General features: G+C 51.5%; 4 protein-coding genes across 4 annotated transcripts; all 4 read right to left on the reverse strand.

Moving 5' to 3' along the window:
- Positions 1-1,086: 1,086 nt before the first annotated feature.
- NCLIV_050260 (SRS domain-containing protein) lies at positions 1,087-2,697 on the reverse strand (the record flags this gene model as incomplete). The annotated part of the gene is made up of 2 exons (XM_003884579.1): positions 1,087-1,632; positions 2,362-2,697. The coding sequence occupies 2 exons, from the start codon at positions 2,695-2,697 to the stop codon at positions 1,087-1,089; spliced, it is 882 nt and encodes a 293-aa protein (XP_003884628.1).
- A 2,330-nt stretch (positions 2,698-5,027) lies between these two features.
- NCLIV_050270 (SAG2 related antigen SAG2D, related) lies at positions 5,028-6,763 on the reverse strand (the record flags this gene model as incomplete). The annotated part of the gene is made up of 2 exons (XM_003884580.1): positions 5,028-5,544; positions 6,267-6,763. The coding sequence occupies 2 exons, from the start codon at positions 6,761-6,763 to the stop codon at positions 5,028-5,030; spliced, it is 1,014 nt and encodes a 337-aa protein (XP_003884629.1).
- Positions 6,764-9,162: 2,399 nt separating this feature from the next.
- Positions 9,163-11,093, reverse strand: NCLIV_050280 (hypothetical protein; the record flags this gene model as incomplete). Its single annotated transcript, XM_003884581.1, has 2 exons — positions 9,163-9,738; positions 10,500-11,093. The coding sequence occupies 2 exons, from the start codon at positions 11,091-11,093 to the stop codon at positions 9,163-9,165; spliced, it is 1,170 nt and encodes a 389-aa protein (XP_003884630.1).
- A 2,293-nt stretch (positions 11,094-13,386) lies between these two features.
- Positions 13,387-15,450, reverse strand: NCLIV_050290 (hypothetical protein; the record flags this gene model as incomplete). The annotated part of the gene is made up of 2 exons (XM_003884582.1): positions 13,387-13,952; positions 14,835-15,450. The coding sequence occupies 2 exons, from the start codon at positions 15,448-15,450 to the stop codon at positions 13,387-13,389; spliced, it is 1,182 nt and encodes a 393-aa protein (XP_003884631.1).

Here is a 15,450-nt window from a genome sequence, read left to right on the forward strand (position 1 = left end):
CGTGCACAGTCATTTTTGCCCCTTCAAAGGAGACGCTTGAAAGCCGACTCCGTACCTAACTTGCTCATGCAATGAAACATCCATGAAAATGTCGGTATGCGCGTGTTGCGTCTGGCAATCAATTTCTTCTCAAACAGCACACCAGTCCTCACCTACAATGGTGACTCCCGGAACCGAACCTGGCGACCAGTTCAACTGCATTCCATTCCACAGATTGGCATCACCTGTTCTGGCAAGCAGTGCTGTTTCCTTGGTACCTTATTTTCGGAACCGTCTACTGACTGTCCTCTTCCCTCGACGACGGCTATCAGGCTGCGCCTCACACGTCGAGAACCGCACGACACTACTATCTTGACGAATGTTGGGCTCACAAATCTTTCATCCGACATCACACATCGCATGTCTGGGCAGCCAGAGTTAGGGAGGACGGGGGGCGGATCCCCCCCACTTCCTCCCACACACTCGGTTGGCTAACGGTTTTTTGGTACGTGTGTGGAATGCCCACGAACCAGCAGCAGAACGGCATAGTGGGCAACTAAATCTAGATGTCTTTCGCTGTAGAGACTCCTCTTCTCCATAAAGTGTTTAGCGGTCGGCCGACTTGCCTTCCCAACACGGAGGCCGTTGCCACAAGCCCGAGATTTAAAAAATCGCCACAACTTTGTGTGGCTTTTGATATTAAGAAACGAGAGACCGAGTGGCATCCCCCCAATACCAGAGCGAGTCCGTGCCGCATGACCCTCTCAAGCACAAAGCAGGACACCAACCAGTCACCGCACAGCCGACCAACCTTCTGGATGGTGAGTTAACCAAATGGTGTAGCGATCACTTTTTTGGCACCTCGCCGGCTGGCAGGCTTATTCCGCATAAACCGAGATTCGGCTTTCCAATCGCCGGATGCAGCTGTGTCACCACGGGCTCCACCCCAGAAGAACCGGAAGAGTCAGGGAAAACTCTATTCTGTGCGTTGGGGACGCTGCATGTGTATGTATTATAGCCCTGCAGGAGACGTTGATCCTTAGAGGCGGTACTACGGCCAGAAAACGGGAAAAATATCGTGAATTGATGTGTGAATGCAAGCCAGCTTCACATCATATTTGACAACACCAGAGGAAGATTGAAGAGAGAGGCGATATGTGTCGTGCTCCATTTCCCGGCGCTACTTCCAGAGGCCTCGGGGGGTATCGTTGTGGTTTCAGAAGACAGCCCACTTGATCCGTCGCCGGCTTCTGCCTGTGCGACTGCGATTGCTATCTTGCATTCTGTCACTTTACCACCTTGGTTGGTGGTGCCCGCGCACTTATAGTAAAGTGTCTTGGCTTGATCAGGAAGGTTTGGTACTGTCAGCGTGTAGGCTGAGGTGTCTGTTTTTCCTTTTTGGGAGGCGTGCTGCACCATGGAGGCGCCGGAAAGGGTGTGTGCTAGCAGGGCCTGGGAATCGCATGTGTCGGTTTCACAGACCTTATCAAAAAGTTGTGGAGTAAGATTTTGGTTGGCCCCGCAAGCAAAGGTTACCGATTGATTGGCAGAGGTAATTTGAAGATTGAGCGTATCACTCTCCTTGCAGGTGCCTGGACAGAAGCCCACAAGAAAAAACACAGCAAACGCCAGAATAATATGGGAGCTCAAAAGCTAAAGAACACTCGCGTTCTATCGTAGACTATATCGTAGACTACCGGCGCTGTTCAGCCCACGTTCTATTCGCTAGAAAGACGTCTACAATAGGCTCCCACCATCAGACTTACTTGTGGAATACCCATGTACGATCAACCCCATACGCAGCCCCGTGGCACACATACGCCTTCTTTTCCTACTGCCGCCCCTCCTCCAGAAACGAGCAGAGGAAACCGTTGGAAACGTGTGTTGAGGTAAAAGGTAGCCCCCCCAAAGAGTCGCCTAGTAAAGCAAAACCCAATTGCAAAGCACCCTCGCCACACCGCCACAATATACCTGCCATTCCACCACACTGTTCACGGGGGAGAAATCCATCCGTCTCTGCAGCCTGGTACGGATGGCTTGGGTTCACCGGAAAAGGGTGTTTCTCTGAAACTCGTGTGCCTCATTGGTTTCAGCTGTCCAGTGTCACGACTCCTTTCCTCTCTGCAATCTGCCGCCTATCCATGTTGCCCTTTTCTCGCCCTAACGACACCTGGGTAAATCGCTTGAACTCTCCTCTTCCGCAAATGGGCTGCCTCCTCCCCTCCCCCTCCCCCCCGCCAGGCATAGAAAGGACTTGCCGCAGGGGGGCGTGTAGGGAACTCCAATGTCCCCGAGGAAAATCCGAACTCCGGCCACGGAATTTACATTCCCTTTCTCTGAAAGAAAACATGTTTGTCATGGCCGGATGCAGAACGAATCCACCGACAAAGAACTGAAAAACCAACTATTCCGGCTACTGCAATTGAGGTGTATTGTGAAGAGTAGTGGTCGCAGGGAATTGCTCGCAAGCTTACTGGGTTCGGGGTAATCAGTCAATGCCTCCTTGGGTGGTCCCCAAATTGAAATCTGAACGGTGCAGTTCTTCTCTTCAGATTCCTGGGGGGCGGGTCCTCTGACGTCATGAGTGACTGTTTGTTGCGTGGACGTGCATTTTACATAAATTGTGCTTGCTTGTGGAACCGATGTTGCGGTAATCGAACCGCCGCTGGCCGACGGCTGCCATTCAACACCTGTAAGTGTCGCTTCGACGGCATTCATGCAAGCTGACGTTTCGCAGATCTTGCCCTTTACTCCGGGATACAGATGGCTAACGCCATCCCCGCATGTGAAATTAACTCGGCTAGCATCTTTTGCGACGAGCTGCAAAACCGACGTGTCTGATGTACACTGGTCTTTTTCAGCGACTAAAAATTGAACACAAAAACTGCAAAGGAAAACCACGAGGAAGCATCCACTTAGCGATGAACACAAGGAACGATGAAAAACCGACCGGGTGCCAGCAGTGACCGTCGTGGCGGTCTTAAAGACCCCTGGATTCTGGGTCATCGTTATATTGCTTGCCGAGGGATACGAGACAGACACGAGAAAAATGAATAACAAATCACCAAAAACGTGGCAGATGTGTTTCTCTTGTTGATTGTAAATGAGAAGGCTGCCTACCAAGTTTACTTCACTAGCTGAGTGCTGAAATTCGTAGCAATACTCGTGGGCTGTCTTGTAGGGCGAATGAACGAACCGCGGGGATTGCGGCAGCCGCCAAAAGAGGTACTGAGAAATGTCTAGCCCGTCCGTGCGGCTGTCGCCTTGTGGGTCGCCGAAAACGGACAGCGCTCATCTCGCGAAAAACCCACTCTTCTTCGCGTGTTTGATATGAAGCATGGCAAATCAACTCACGCGTCCCGGCTCCTCAATTTTCCAAATACAGGAAAACGGGGCTGCCTCGAGAAACATGCAGCCTTCCTGTCTCTCCGCTGTCCCCTCTGTTCCAGTGCGCAGCGGCACCTTCCAGGTCCCTTGCCAGAAACCCGCGGCTCAGGTAGAAGCGACAGGTCACCGCCATCGGCGGGTGCGGAGCATCGATTGGTAGCCGATTTTATGTAGGCAGCAGCCTTTGTGTCGCAAGCAAGCACTGTTTCTTTGGTCTAGTTAGCCGTTCCCAAGAGATAGAACACGCATGCCAAGATGGATGTTGTTCAGTGCAGGGACATACCGTTGTCGTCCGTCCGTGGCCTCGTCGAGTGAGGCTTTCCAACCCATCCCCACACACGCGCAAGACCAAAATCTCAGAACAACAAAGGCCGCTAATAAAGATGGACACTGCAAGTGAGTATACACTCGCACTACCGTCTACACTGCCGCTACACCAGCAGCTGTACGGACCTGCTTCACTGTGTCTGGTAGAGCTTCAGTACGTATCAGCAAGCGTCGATGCGCTTCAGTGGGGCTTGAATCCACCTGAGGAGGAATGAGCTAAATGCTGGCGAGACTATTCAGCTATAGAAAAATCACGCAGACTACCAGTATTTCACATTACACGGGGAGTCGGTGTGAACAGTCAATTTCTGCGCATTTCACAGGATACTCCTAGAAAATGACACCGCATTCACACATGCGCATACTACGGTCCACATAAAAATGATAACATACTCTCGCTCGGTTTGGAAATCCATTTCGGCTCGAAAAGGCGACCACGTTCGGCTTTACAAGAGCAACTCAAGAAACCTAAGGTGCCGACGAGTTCAACTGCCTAGAATTTTTTCCATAAATTGCCGTCAATTGTTCTCGCCAGCAGCGGTGTCTCCATGGTTCCTTATTTTCAAAACTATACATTCACTGCCCCCTCCCCTCGAGAATCACAGCCCGCGAGCGGCTGATGAAGTCGAGAAACACGGGGAAGCTGACTATCGTCCTCAACGTCTCTATCGCCATTTTTTCATCACCTGACTTCACACATCGCATATATCTAGGCAGACCGCGTTAGCATGGACGGCAGGGTGAATCACCCGCATTTGCTGCCCCGACTTTCAGCCCATGCTGCCAATATGCTGAACCGGTCGGCTAACGTTTCTGTGATACGTGGGCTGAATGTGGAGGCAGCGCAGAACAACGTAGAATTGGGGAACTATTTCCAGATGTCCTGTCATGGAGAGGCACTCTCTCCCCATTCACGTCTACAGCTCTCACCTGACCCCCCTCCCAACACCGAGGTTGTTGCTGCACACGAGAGTGCCAAGAAAATCGCCACATCTTTGTGTGGCATTTGAATAAAAAGAAAGGAACGGTCGAAGGATACCCTCAAACAACAGAGGTGGAGTCCGGCTCGCCCAACCCGCTCAACAACACAACCAGGAACGCAATCCAGTCACCTCACCGTGCAGCCGGCCACCGTGGAACTGAAGGGAAGGGAAACAGCGGGTTGTCTTTGTTTTTCGCGCCCTCCCGCTGGCACGATCGTTTCCAAATAAACCGAATTTCGGCCTGCCAACCCCCGCTGCTACTAAGTCATCACGGGCTCCACCCCAGAAGAATGGGAGACGTCACGTGGAACTCTGTTTTCGCCCTGGGGGATTGTGAAAGCAAAAATAACCTCATATCATTTTCGTCAACAGCAGAGCGACACTGAAGACGAAGAAGGCCAGCGACTTGCTCCACCTTTCAGCGCCAGTTCCAGATGTCTCAGGCGGTATGGTTGCGGTGTCGGAGGACGGGCCACTTGATCCGTCGCCGTCTGCTGCTTTCGCGACTGTGATGACAACGTTGCACTCTTTGGGATCGGAATCTTTGTCCGTGCCCGTCGCACATTTATAAAAAAGCGTCTGACTCTCGTCTGGCAGCTGTGGTACTGACAATGTGTAGGCTGGTGTGTTCGGATTGCCTTCCTGGGACGCGTGCTGCACCAGCGAAGCACCGGCAAGAGTATCTGCCAGTGGGGCTGTGGATTCGCACCCGTCTGATTGGCAAATCTGATCAAAAAGCTTTGGCGTGAGATTTTGGTCGTTCCCGCAAGCAAAGGTTACCGATTGACTAGCAGAAGTGATTTCCAGCCTGAGCGGACCATTGTCTGAGTTGCAGGTGCCTAGAAATGACAAAAACACACAGTAAATCCTCAGAGTAGAAAAAGACACCATGAGAGCCACACGGGAGCACGCAAGGCGAGAGGCCTGCCCGAGCTCTACAGTGCACCGCAGGTGCGGCTCCGTCAGGCGTTCGAGTCGCCAGCAAGACGTCTGCAGCACGCGTCGATAACCGAAATTGCTCGTAGAATAACTATGTACGATCAACTCCACAGACACCGGAACGGCGCACATACGTCCAGTACGACCCCAACAGCCAATCTTTTCAACAGGAACACCGACAATCAGCTAGCAACGTGTGTGGTCTTCTTCGGTTACCAGTCATAGAACGCCCCCGCGAGGGAAACACAAATATGAGGAACCCTCACCACGACATCCCCGCTACTCTACCTCGGTATGTTGGACAGGGGACAATCATACCCGCATCTGCGGTTACCAAGGCCGACATGTGTTCATAAAAAAAGCCTGGTTCTCCCATTCTTCGCTGTTAGCTGCTAAAGCAACAATGCCTTTATATTCAGCTTGTCCCACCCACCATTTCCCTCCATCATATTCTTCATCGACTGACGCAGGAACGAAGCTGTGTGGACTAGATAACTCTGCACCCGAAATCATGATGAAACAGTATGTTTCACTGGTTTCAGGCTTGACCCATGTCTCTATTACTTGCTTCACTCCAGTCTACTGCCTATGCACGTTGGCCACTCCTCACTCTATCAGCGCATTCCTTCAACTCTCGGAAACCCCTAATACGCAGGTGGGTTTACCGTACTCTGCGAGGTACAGAATGACTGGACCCCGGGCAGTGGGGGCTGTAGGAGACTCCGTTTTAACCGCGAAAAATCCAACTTCTCACCGCATTCCTTCCTCTTTGCTCCCTCTGTTTGAGCAAGTGTTCTCAAGAGGGGATGCAGCACGAAGTCATAGACAAAGAACTGACAGCAGGTGTTCCAGAGGGTACAGTTGAGGTGGGATGTGAAGAGATGTGGTCGCACGGAATTGTTTGCAAACTTACTGGGTACGGGATAACCAGATCCTTGCTTCGGTGGTCCCCAAATTGAAATCTGGACCGTACAGACTTTCTTTGAGGAGCTCTGGCCGGCGGGTGGTTTGGAATCCAGACGGGATAAGTGTGTTTCTGTAGCTGTGTCTGTGCACTGGAAATAAATTGTGTTCGCTTGTTGAACATCGGTTGTGGTAATCGAAACGCCGTTTGACTGCGGTGTCAACGAAATGTCTGAAAGGGACATGTCTACAACATCCGTACAAGCCGACGTTCTGCATACTTGCGTGGCTTGGCGGCTGCAGGGGGGGTACAGATGCTGAACATCATTCCCGCATGTGAATCCAACTGGCGTAGTGTTCTTTGCGACGAGCTGCAAAACCGACTTAGTCTGCGTACACTGGTTTTCTTCAGCAACTAAAAACTGGACACGAAAACTGCAAAGGAAAATCACGACGAAGCACGCACTCAGACACGAACACAAGCGACGACGAAATACCGTCCGCCTGCCAGTAGCGACCGTCGTGGCGGTCTTGAAGGTCCCCGGATTTTGTGTCATTGTTTTACTCTTTGTTAGCAGGCACAGGAGAGAATCATGAGAAAACTGAATGAAACAAACTACAGACATGAGGGAGATGTGTTTGATGCGTGGAGTATAACTGAGAGACATTTCTCCCAATGTTTACTTCAGCAGATGAGAGCTGCAATTCCGGACATCACTCCGTCGGGCTCTATCCTACAGGGGGCGGGGTTGGATGAGGGGGGACCGTCGCGGCGGCAGCAAACGATGCTCTCGAGAACCCTTCGCGCCTCCGTGCCATTGGCGCCCCTCGGCTCGCCGTAAACAGGGACTGTTGGTTTTTGGAAAAATCCACTAGCTCTCCCGTGTTTTTAGAGAGGCTGTCAGATCCAATCCCCATGACTCACCTCCCTGCTCTCCGAAGATGGCAAACGTCGGTGACTCCAGAAAAAACAAGTCTCTGGCTTCATCCCTCATTAGTCCTATTTGTCTTGGGGTGGAGTCTCGCAAGGCAGCTCCGATTTCTGACAGCGGTAAGCATGGCAGCAACGATCAGTCTCTACCACCGGCAAGTGAGGACAGACGACGGGTAAGAATTTTTGATGAACAACAAATCTCCCTACGGTGTTCATCTCGGTTGTCCGTGTGAGCTAGATGCCGGGTAAATTGTCGACAAGGAGAACATAGCTGTTCTGGTAGTCGTTTCCAAGAGCGGAAAAAAAGCCACATTCTGTGTCCCTGGCGCCTCATTCGTTTGAGGTTCTCCGAGGAAACGCGAAGTACGCGCAGGTCTGCAACCTCTGTACAACAGAACCAAGCCCTTATGGAACAAGGCTGCAAGCGAATATACTCTCGTGGTACCGCTTACACTATTACGTTTTGGGGTAGGACCTGCTGTCAGTCCGTGTAAGTTTTACCACGTGCCATTACGCATCGATATGGGTCAGTTGGAGCTTGCAATCCACCGGGGAACGCGAAAGAGCTGACAAGCCTATTCAGAAATGGATGACCCCGTAGCCAACGGTAATGTCCGTTACATGAGTGCGCGTGCACAGTCATTTTTGCCCCTTCAAAGGAGACGCTTGAAAGCCGACTCCGTACCTAACTTGCTCATGCAATGAAACATCCATGAAAATGTCGGTATGCGCGTGTTGCGTCTGGCAATCAATTTCTTCTCAAACAGCACACCAGTCCTCACCTACAATGGTGACTCCCGGAACCGAACCTGGCGACCAGTTCAACTGCATTCCATTCCACAGATTGGCATCACCTGTTCTGGCAAGCAGTGCTGTTTCCTTGGTACCTTATTTTCGGAACCGTCTACTGACTGTCCTCTTCCCTCGACGACGGCTATCAGGCTGCGCCTCACACGTCGAGAACCGCACGACACTACTATCTTGACGAATGTTGGGCTCACAAATCTTTCATCCGACATCACACATCGCATATCTGGGCAGCCAGAGTTAGGGAGGACGGGGGGCGGATCCCCCCCACTTCCTCCCACACACTCGGTTGGCTAACGGTTTTTTGGTACGTGTGTGGAATGCCCACGAACCAGCAGCAGAACGGCATAGTGGGCAACTAAATCTAGATGTCTTTCGCTGTAGAGACTCCTCTTCTCCATAAAGTGTTTAGCGGTCGGCCGACTTGCCTTCCCAACACGGAGGCCGTTGCCACAAGCCCGAGATTTAAAAAATCGCCACAACTTTGTGTGGCTTTTGATATTAAGAAACGAGAGACCGAGTGGCATCCCCCCAATACCAGAGCGAGTCCGTGCCGCATGACCCTCTCAAGCACAAAGCAGGACAGCAACACGTCACCGCGCAGCCGACCAACCTTCTGGATGGTGAGTTAACCAAATGGTGTAGCGATCACTTTTTTGGCACCTCGCCGGCTGGCAGGCTTATTCCGCATAAACCGAGATTCGGCTTTCCAATCGCCGGATGCAGCTGTGTCACCACGTGCTCCACCCCAGAAGAACCGGAGGAGTCAGGGAAAACTCTATTTTGCACGTTGGGGACGCTGCATGTATAGTCTAGCTCTGCAGGAGACGTTGATCCTTCGAAGTGGTGCTATGGACAGAAACGGAAAAAGTATCATGAATTGATGTGTGAATGTAAGCCAGCTCACATCATATTTGTCAACAGTAGAGGAAGACTGAAGAGAGAGGCGATACGTGTCATGCTCCATTTTCCAGCGCTACTTCCAGAGGCCTCGGGGGGTATCGTTGTGGTTTCAGAAGACGGCCCACTTGATCCGTCGCCGGCTTCTGCCTGTGCGACTGCTATGGCTATCTTGCATTCTGTCACTTTACCACCTTGGTTGGTGGTGCCCGCGCACTTATAGTAAAGTGTCTTGGCTTGATCAGGAAGGTTTGGTACTGTCAGCGTGTAGGCTGAGGTGTCTGTTTTTCCTTTTTGGGAGGCGTGCTGCACCATGGAGGCGCCGGAAAGGGTGTGTGCTAGCAGGGCCTGGGAATCGCATGTGTCGGTTTCACAGACCTTATCAAAAAGTTGTGGAGTAAGATTTTGGTTGGCCCCGCAAGCAAAGGTTACCGATTGATTGGCAGAGGTAATTTGAAGATTGAGAGTATCACCGTCCTTGCAGGTGCCTGGACAGAAGACCACAAGCAAAAACACAGCAAACACCAGAACAGTATATGGGAGCTCAATAGCGAAATCACACCCGCGTTCTATCGGAGACTACCGGCGCTGTTCAGCACGTTCTATTCGCTAGAAAGACGTCTACAACAGGCTCCCACCACCAGACTTACTTGTGGAATACCCATGTACGATCAACCCCATAGGCAGCCCAGTGGCACACATACGCCTACTATTCCTACTGCAGACCCTCCTCCAAAAACGAGCAGAGGAACTCCGTTGGGAACGTGTGCCGGGGTAAATGGTAGCCCCCCAAAGAATCGCCTAGTAAAGCAAAACCAGAATGCTAAGCACCGTCGCCACACCGCCACAATATACCTGCCATTCCACCTCGACACTGCTGACGGGGGACATATCCATACGTCTCTGCAGCCTGGTACGGATGGCTTGGGTTCATCGAAAAAGAGTGTTTCTCTGATTCGTCCCTGATCGCTGATGGAGAAACACTGCCTCGATATTAAGCACATCTCTGGCATCTTTCCTGTCCACCACATGTTTCGTCCACTGACGAATGAACGAAGTTGTGTGGTCGCGACAACTATGCACTTATAATCCTGATAAACTCGTGTGCCTCATTGGTTTCAGCTTTGTCGAGTGTCACGACTCCTTTCCTCTCTGCCATCCGCCACCTATCCATGTTGCCCTTTTCTCCCTAACGACACCTGGGTAAATCTCTTGAACCCCCCTCTTCCGCAAATGGGCTGCCTCCTCCCCACCCCCCCGCCAAAGGACTTGCCGCAGGGGGGGGTCTAGGAGACTCCAGTGTCCCCGAGGAAAATCCGAACTCCAGCCAGAGACCGTACCCATTCCCTGTCTCTGAAAGAGAACATGTTTGTCATGGGCCGGTGCAGAACGAATCCACAGACAAAGAACTGAAACCAACTATTCCGGCTACTGCAATTGAGGTGTATTGTGAAGACTTTTGGTCGCAGGGAATTGCTCGGAAACTTACTGGGTTCAGGGTAATCAGTCAATTCCTCTTTGGGTGGTCCCCAAATTGAAATCTGAACCGTGCAGTTTTTCTCTTCAGGATCCTTGGGGACGGGTCCTCTGACGTCATGAGTGACTGTTTCTTGTTGCGTGGACGTGCATTTTACATAAATTGTGCTTGCTTGTGGAACCGATGTTGCGGTAATCGAACCGCCGCTGGCCGACGGCTGCCATTCAACACCTGTAAGTGTGGCTTCGACGGCGTTCGTGCAATCCGACGTTTCGCAGACCTTTTTGGCACCGGAGTTGCCTGGGGGAGGGGGATACAGATGTCCGACGCCGCTCGCACAGGAAAAAGTAACTGGGCTGTTGCCTTTTGCATCGAGTTGCAAAACCGATTTCTGCAATGTACACTCGTTTTTTTCCGCAACTGAAAGTTGAACACGAAAACTGCAAAGGAAAATCATGACGAAGCACGCACTCAGCCATGAACAAAAGGGATGACAAAACACCGTCCGCCTGCCAGCAGCGACCGTCGTGGCGGTCTTGAAGGCCCCTGGATTTTGCGTCATCGTTTTACTCTTTGTTAGCAGACACAGGAGAGAATCATGAGAAAACTCAATGGAACAAATTACAGAACCGTGGAAGATGTGATAAATGTGTGGAGTAAAATTGAGAGACATTTTCCCAATTTTACTTCTGCAGATGAGAGCTACAATTGCTGCCAGTCGCTCCGTCGGGCTCTATCCGTAAATAGGGGGGCGGGGAGGAGGGGGGACCGTCGCGGCGGCAGAAAACGATGCTCTCGAGAACCCTTCGCGCCTCCGTGCCATTGGCGCCCCTCGGCTCGCCGAAAACAGGCATTGTCGGTTTTTGGAAAAATGCGCTAGCTCCCCCGTGTTTTTAGAGAGGCGGTCAGATCCAATCCCCATGACTCACATCCCTGCTCTCTGAAGAGAGCGAACGTTGCTGCCCCCCTCTAGAAAAAACAAGTCTGTGGCTTCACCCTCCATTCGTCGTATTTGTCTTGTCTCGCATGTCAGCCCCGATTTCAGAAAGCGGTATGCATGGCAGCAACGATCAGTCTCTACCACCAGCGAGTGAGGACAGACGACGGGTAGGAAATTTCGGATGGACAACAAATCTTCCTACGATGCTCATCTTGGTTTGTCCATGTGAGTTAGATACCGAGGTAATTGCCAAAAGGGAGAACACAGCAGTTCTCGTAGCTGTTTCCAGGAGTGGAAGAGCCACATTCTCTGTCCCTGGCGCCTCACTCGTTTGAGGTTCTCTGAGCAAACGTGAAGTACGCACCGGTCCACAGCCTCTGGACTACTGGTTTAGATCTTGAATGTCTTTGTTTACCCGATCCAAGTTCTATTGTGCTTTTCATGACCATCATGTTAAGTGCATTAAGTATAGTGGTGTCCAGCGACAGAACCGAGCCCTTATGGAACAAGGCTGCGAGCGAATATACTCTCGTGGTACTGCTGACACTAATACATCTTGGGGTAGGACCTGCTGTCAGTCCGTGTAAGTTTTCACCATGTGTCAGCACGCATCGATATGGTTCAGTTCGAGCTTGCACTCCACCAGGAAACGAAAGAGCTGACAAGTCTATTCAGAAATGGATGACCCACGCAGACAACGGTAATCTTCGTTGCATGAATGCGCGTGCACAGTCATTTTTGCCCCTTCAAAGGAGACGCTTAGAAGCCGACTCCGTACCTAACTTGCTCATGCAGTGAAACACCCATGAAAATCTGGGTATGCACTTGTTGCGTATGGCAGTCCATTTCGTCTCGAACAGCATACCAGTCCTCACCTAAAATGGTAACTCACGGAACCTAACCTGGCGACCAGTTCAACTGCAATACATTCCACAGATTGGCATCACCTGTTCTGGCAAGCAGTGCTGTTTCCTTGGTACCTTCTTTTCGAAATCATATACTGCCTGTCCTCTTCTCTCGGCGACGGCTACCCGGCTGCGCCTTTTTACGTCGAGACACGCACGACACTACTATCTTCCCAAATGTTGCGCTCACAAATCTGTCATCCGACATCCCACATCTCGTATCCGGGCAGCGAGAGTTAGGGAGGACTGTGGGCGGACCCCCCACACTCCCTCCCACAGACTCGGTTGGTTAACGCCCTTTGGATGCGTGTGTGGAATGCCCAAGAACCACAGCAAAACTGAATAGCGGACAACTAAATCTAGATGTCTTTTGCTGCAGAGAAACCTCTTCTCCATAAAGTGTTTACCGGCCGGCCGACTTCCCTTTTTTCCCAGCACGGCAGCCGTTGCCACAAACGCGAGTTCAAAAAACTCGCCACATCTTTGTATGGCTTTTGATATTAAGAAACGAGAGAGACCGAGTGGCATCCCCTCAATGCCAGAGCGAGTCCGTCCCGGATAACCCGCTCAAGCACAAAGCAGGACAGCAACACGTCACCGCGCAGCCGACCATCCTTCTGGATGATGAGTGAACCGAAATGGTGTAGTGATCCCTTGTTTGGCACCTCTCCGGCTGACCAGGCGTCTGCGCATAAACCATGATTCGGCTTTCCAATCGCCGGATGCAGCTGTGTCACCACGTGCTCCACCCCAGAAGAACCGGAGGAGTCAGAGAAAACTCTATTTTGCACGTTGGGGACGCTGCATGTATAGTCTAGCTCTGCAGGAGACGTTGATCCTTCGAAGTGGTGCTATGGACAGAAACGGAAAAAATATCATGAATTGATGTGTAAATGTAAGCCAACTCACATCATATTTGTCAACAGTAGAGGAAGACTGAAGAGAGAGGCGATACGTGTCGTGCTCCATTTTCCAGCGCTACTTCCAGAGGCCTCGGGGGGTATCGTTGTGGTTTCAGAAGACGGTCCACTTGATCCGTCGCCGGCTTCTGCTTTCGCGACTGCGATTGCTATTTTGCATTCTGTCGTTTTACTACCTTGCTTGGCGGTGCCCGCGCACTTATAGTAAAGTGTCTTGGCTTGATCTGGAAGGTTTGGTACTGTCAGCGTGTAGGCTGAGGTGTCTGTTTTTCCTTTTTGGGAGGCATGCTGCACCATGGAGGCGCCGGAAAGGGTGTGTGCTAGCAGGGCCTGGGAATCGCATGTGTCGGTTTCACAGACCTTATCAAAAAGTTGTGGAGTAAGATTTTGGTTGGCTCCGCAAGCAAAGGTTACCGATTGATTGGCAGAGGTAATTTGAAGATTGAGAGTATCACCGTCCTTGCAGGTGCCTGGACAGAAGACCACAAGCAAAAACACAGCAAACACCAGAACAGTATATGGGAGCTCAATAGCGAAATCACACCCGCGTTCTATCGGAGACTACCGGCGCTGTTCAGCACGTTCTATTCGCTAGAAAGACGTCTACAACAGGCTCCCACCACCAGACTTACTTGTGGAATACCCATGTACGATCAACCCCATAGGCAGCCCAGTGGCACACATACGCCTACTATTCCTACTGCAGACCCTCCTCCAAAAACGAGCAGAGGAACTCCGTTGGGAACGTGTGCCGGGGTAAATGGTAGCCCCCCAAAGAATCGCCTAGTAAAGCAAAACCAGAATGCTAAGCACCGTCGCCACACCGCCACAATACACCTGCCATTCCACCTCGACACTGCTGACGGGGGACAAATCCATCCGTCTCTGCAGCCTGGTACGGATGGCTTGGGTTCATCGAAAAAGAGTGTTTCTCTGATTCGTCCCTGATCGCTGATGGAGAAACACTGCCTCGATATTAAGCACATCTCTGGCATCTTTCCCGTCCACCACATGTTTCGTCCACTGACGAATGAACGAAGTTGTGTGGTCGCGACAACTATGCCCTCGTAATCCTGATAAACTCGTGTGCCTCATTGGTTTCAGCTTTGTCGAGTGTCACGACTCCTTTCCTCTCTGCCATCCGCCACCTATCCATGTTGCCCTTTTCTCGCCCTAACGACACCTGGGTAAATCTCTTGAACTCTCCTCTTCCGTAAATGGGCTGCATCCACCCCTCCCCCCCCACCGACATGCCAGTCATAGAAAGGACTTGCCGCATGGGGGCGTGTAGTGGACTCCAATGTCCCCGAGGAAAATCCGAAATCCGGCCACCGACCTTACACATTCCCGTTCTCTGAAAGAGGAAATGTTTGTCATGGTTGGATGCAGAACGAATCCAACGACAAAGAACTGAAACAAGGTGTTTGGAGTACTGCAATTGAGGCGTATTGTGAAGAGTTGTGGTCGCAGGGAATTGCTCGCAAACTTACTGGGTTCAGGGTAATCAGCCGATCCTTGCTTCGGTGGTCCCCAAATTGAAATCTGAACCGTGCAGTTTTTCTCTTCAGTTCCCTGGGGGCCGGGTCCCCTGGCGTCATGTGTGACTGTTTCTTGTTGCGTGGGCGTGGAGGTGCATTTTACATAAATTGTGCTCGCTTGCGGAACCGATGCGGTGGTAATCGAACCGCCGTTGGAATTCGGGTTCCATTTAACACCTGTGAGTGTGACGTCTACGGCATCCGTGCAAGCCGACGTCTCGCAGACCTTCTTGCCACCGGAGTTGCCTGGGGGAGGGGGATACAGATGTCCGACGCCGCTCCCACAGGAAAAAGTAACTGTCGTGTTGTCTTTTGCATCGAGTTGCAAAACCGACTTAGCCTGTGTACACTGGTTTTGTTCGGCAACTAAAAATTGAACACGGAAACTGCAAAGGAAAACCACGAGGAAGCATGCACTCAGCCCTGAACGCAAGGGACGACAAAAAAACACCGGCCGCCTGCAAGAAGCTACCGTCGTTGCGGTTTCGAAGACCCCTGGATTTTGGGTCAT

This window comes from Neospora caninum, chromosome X (genome assembly GCF_000208865.1).
Source record: "Neospora caninum Liverpool complete genome, chromosome X".
Lineage (NCBI taxonomy): Eukaryota > Apicomplexa > Conoidasida > Eucoccidiorida > Sarcocystidae > Neospora > Neospora caninum.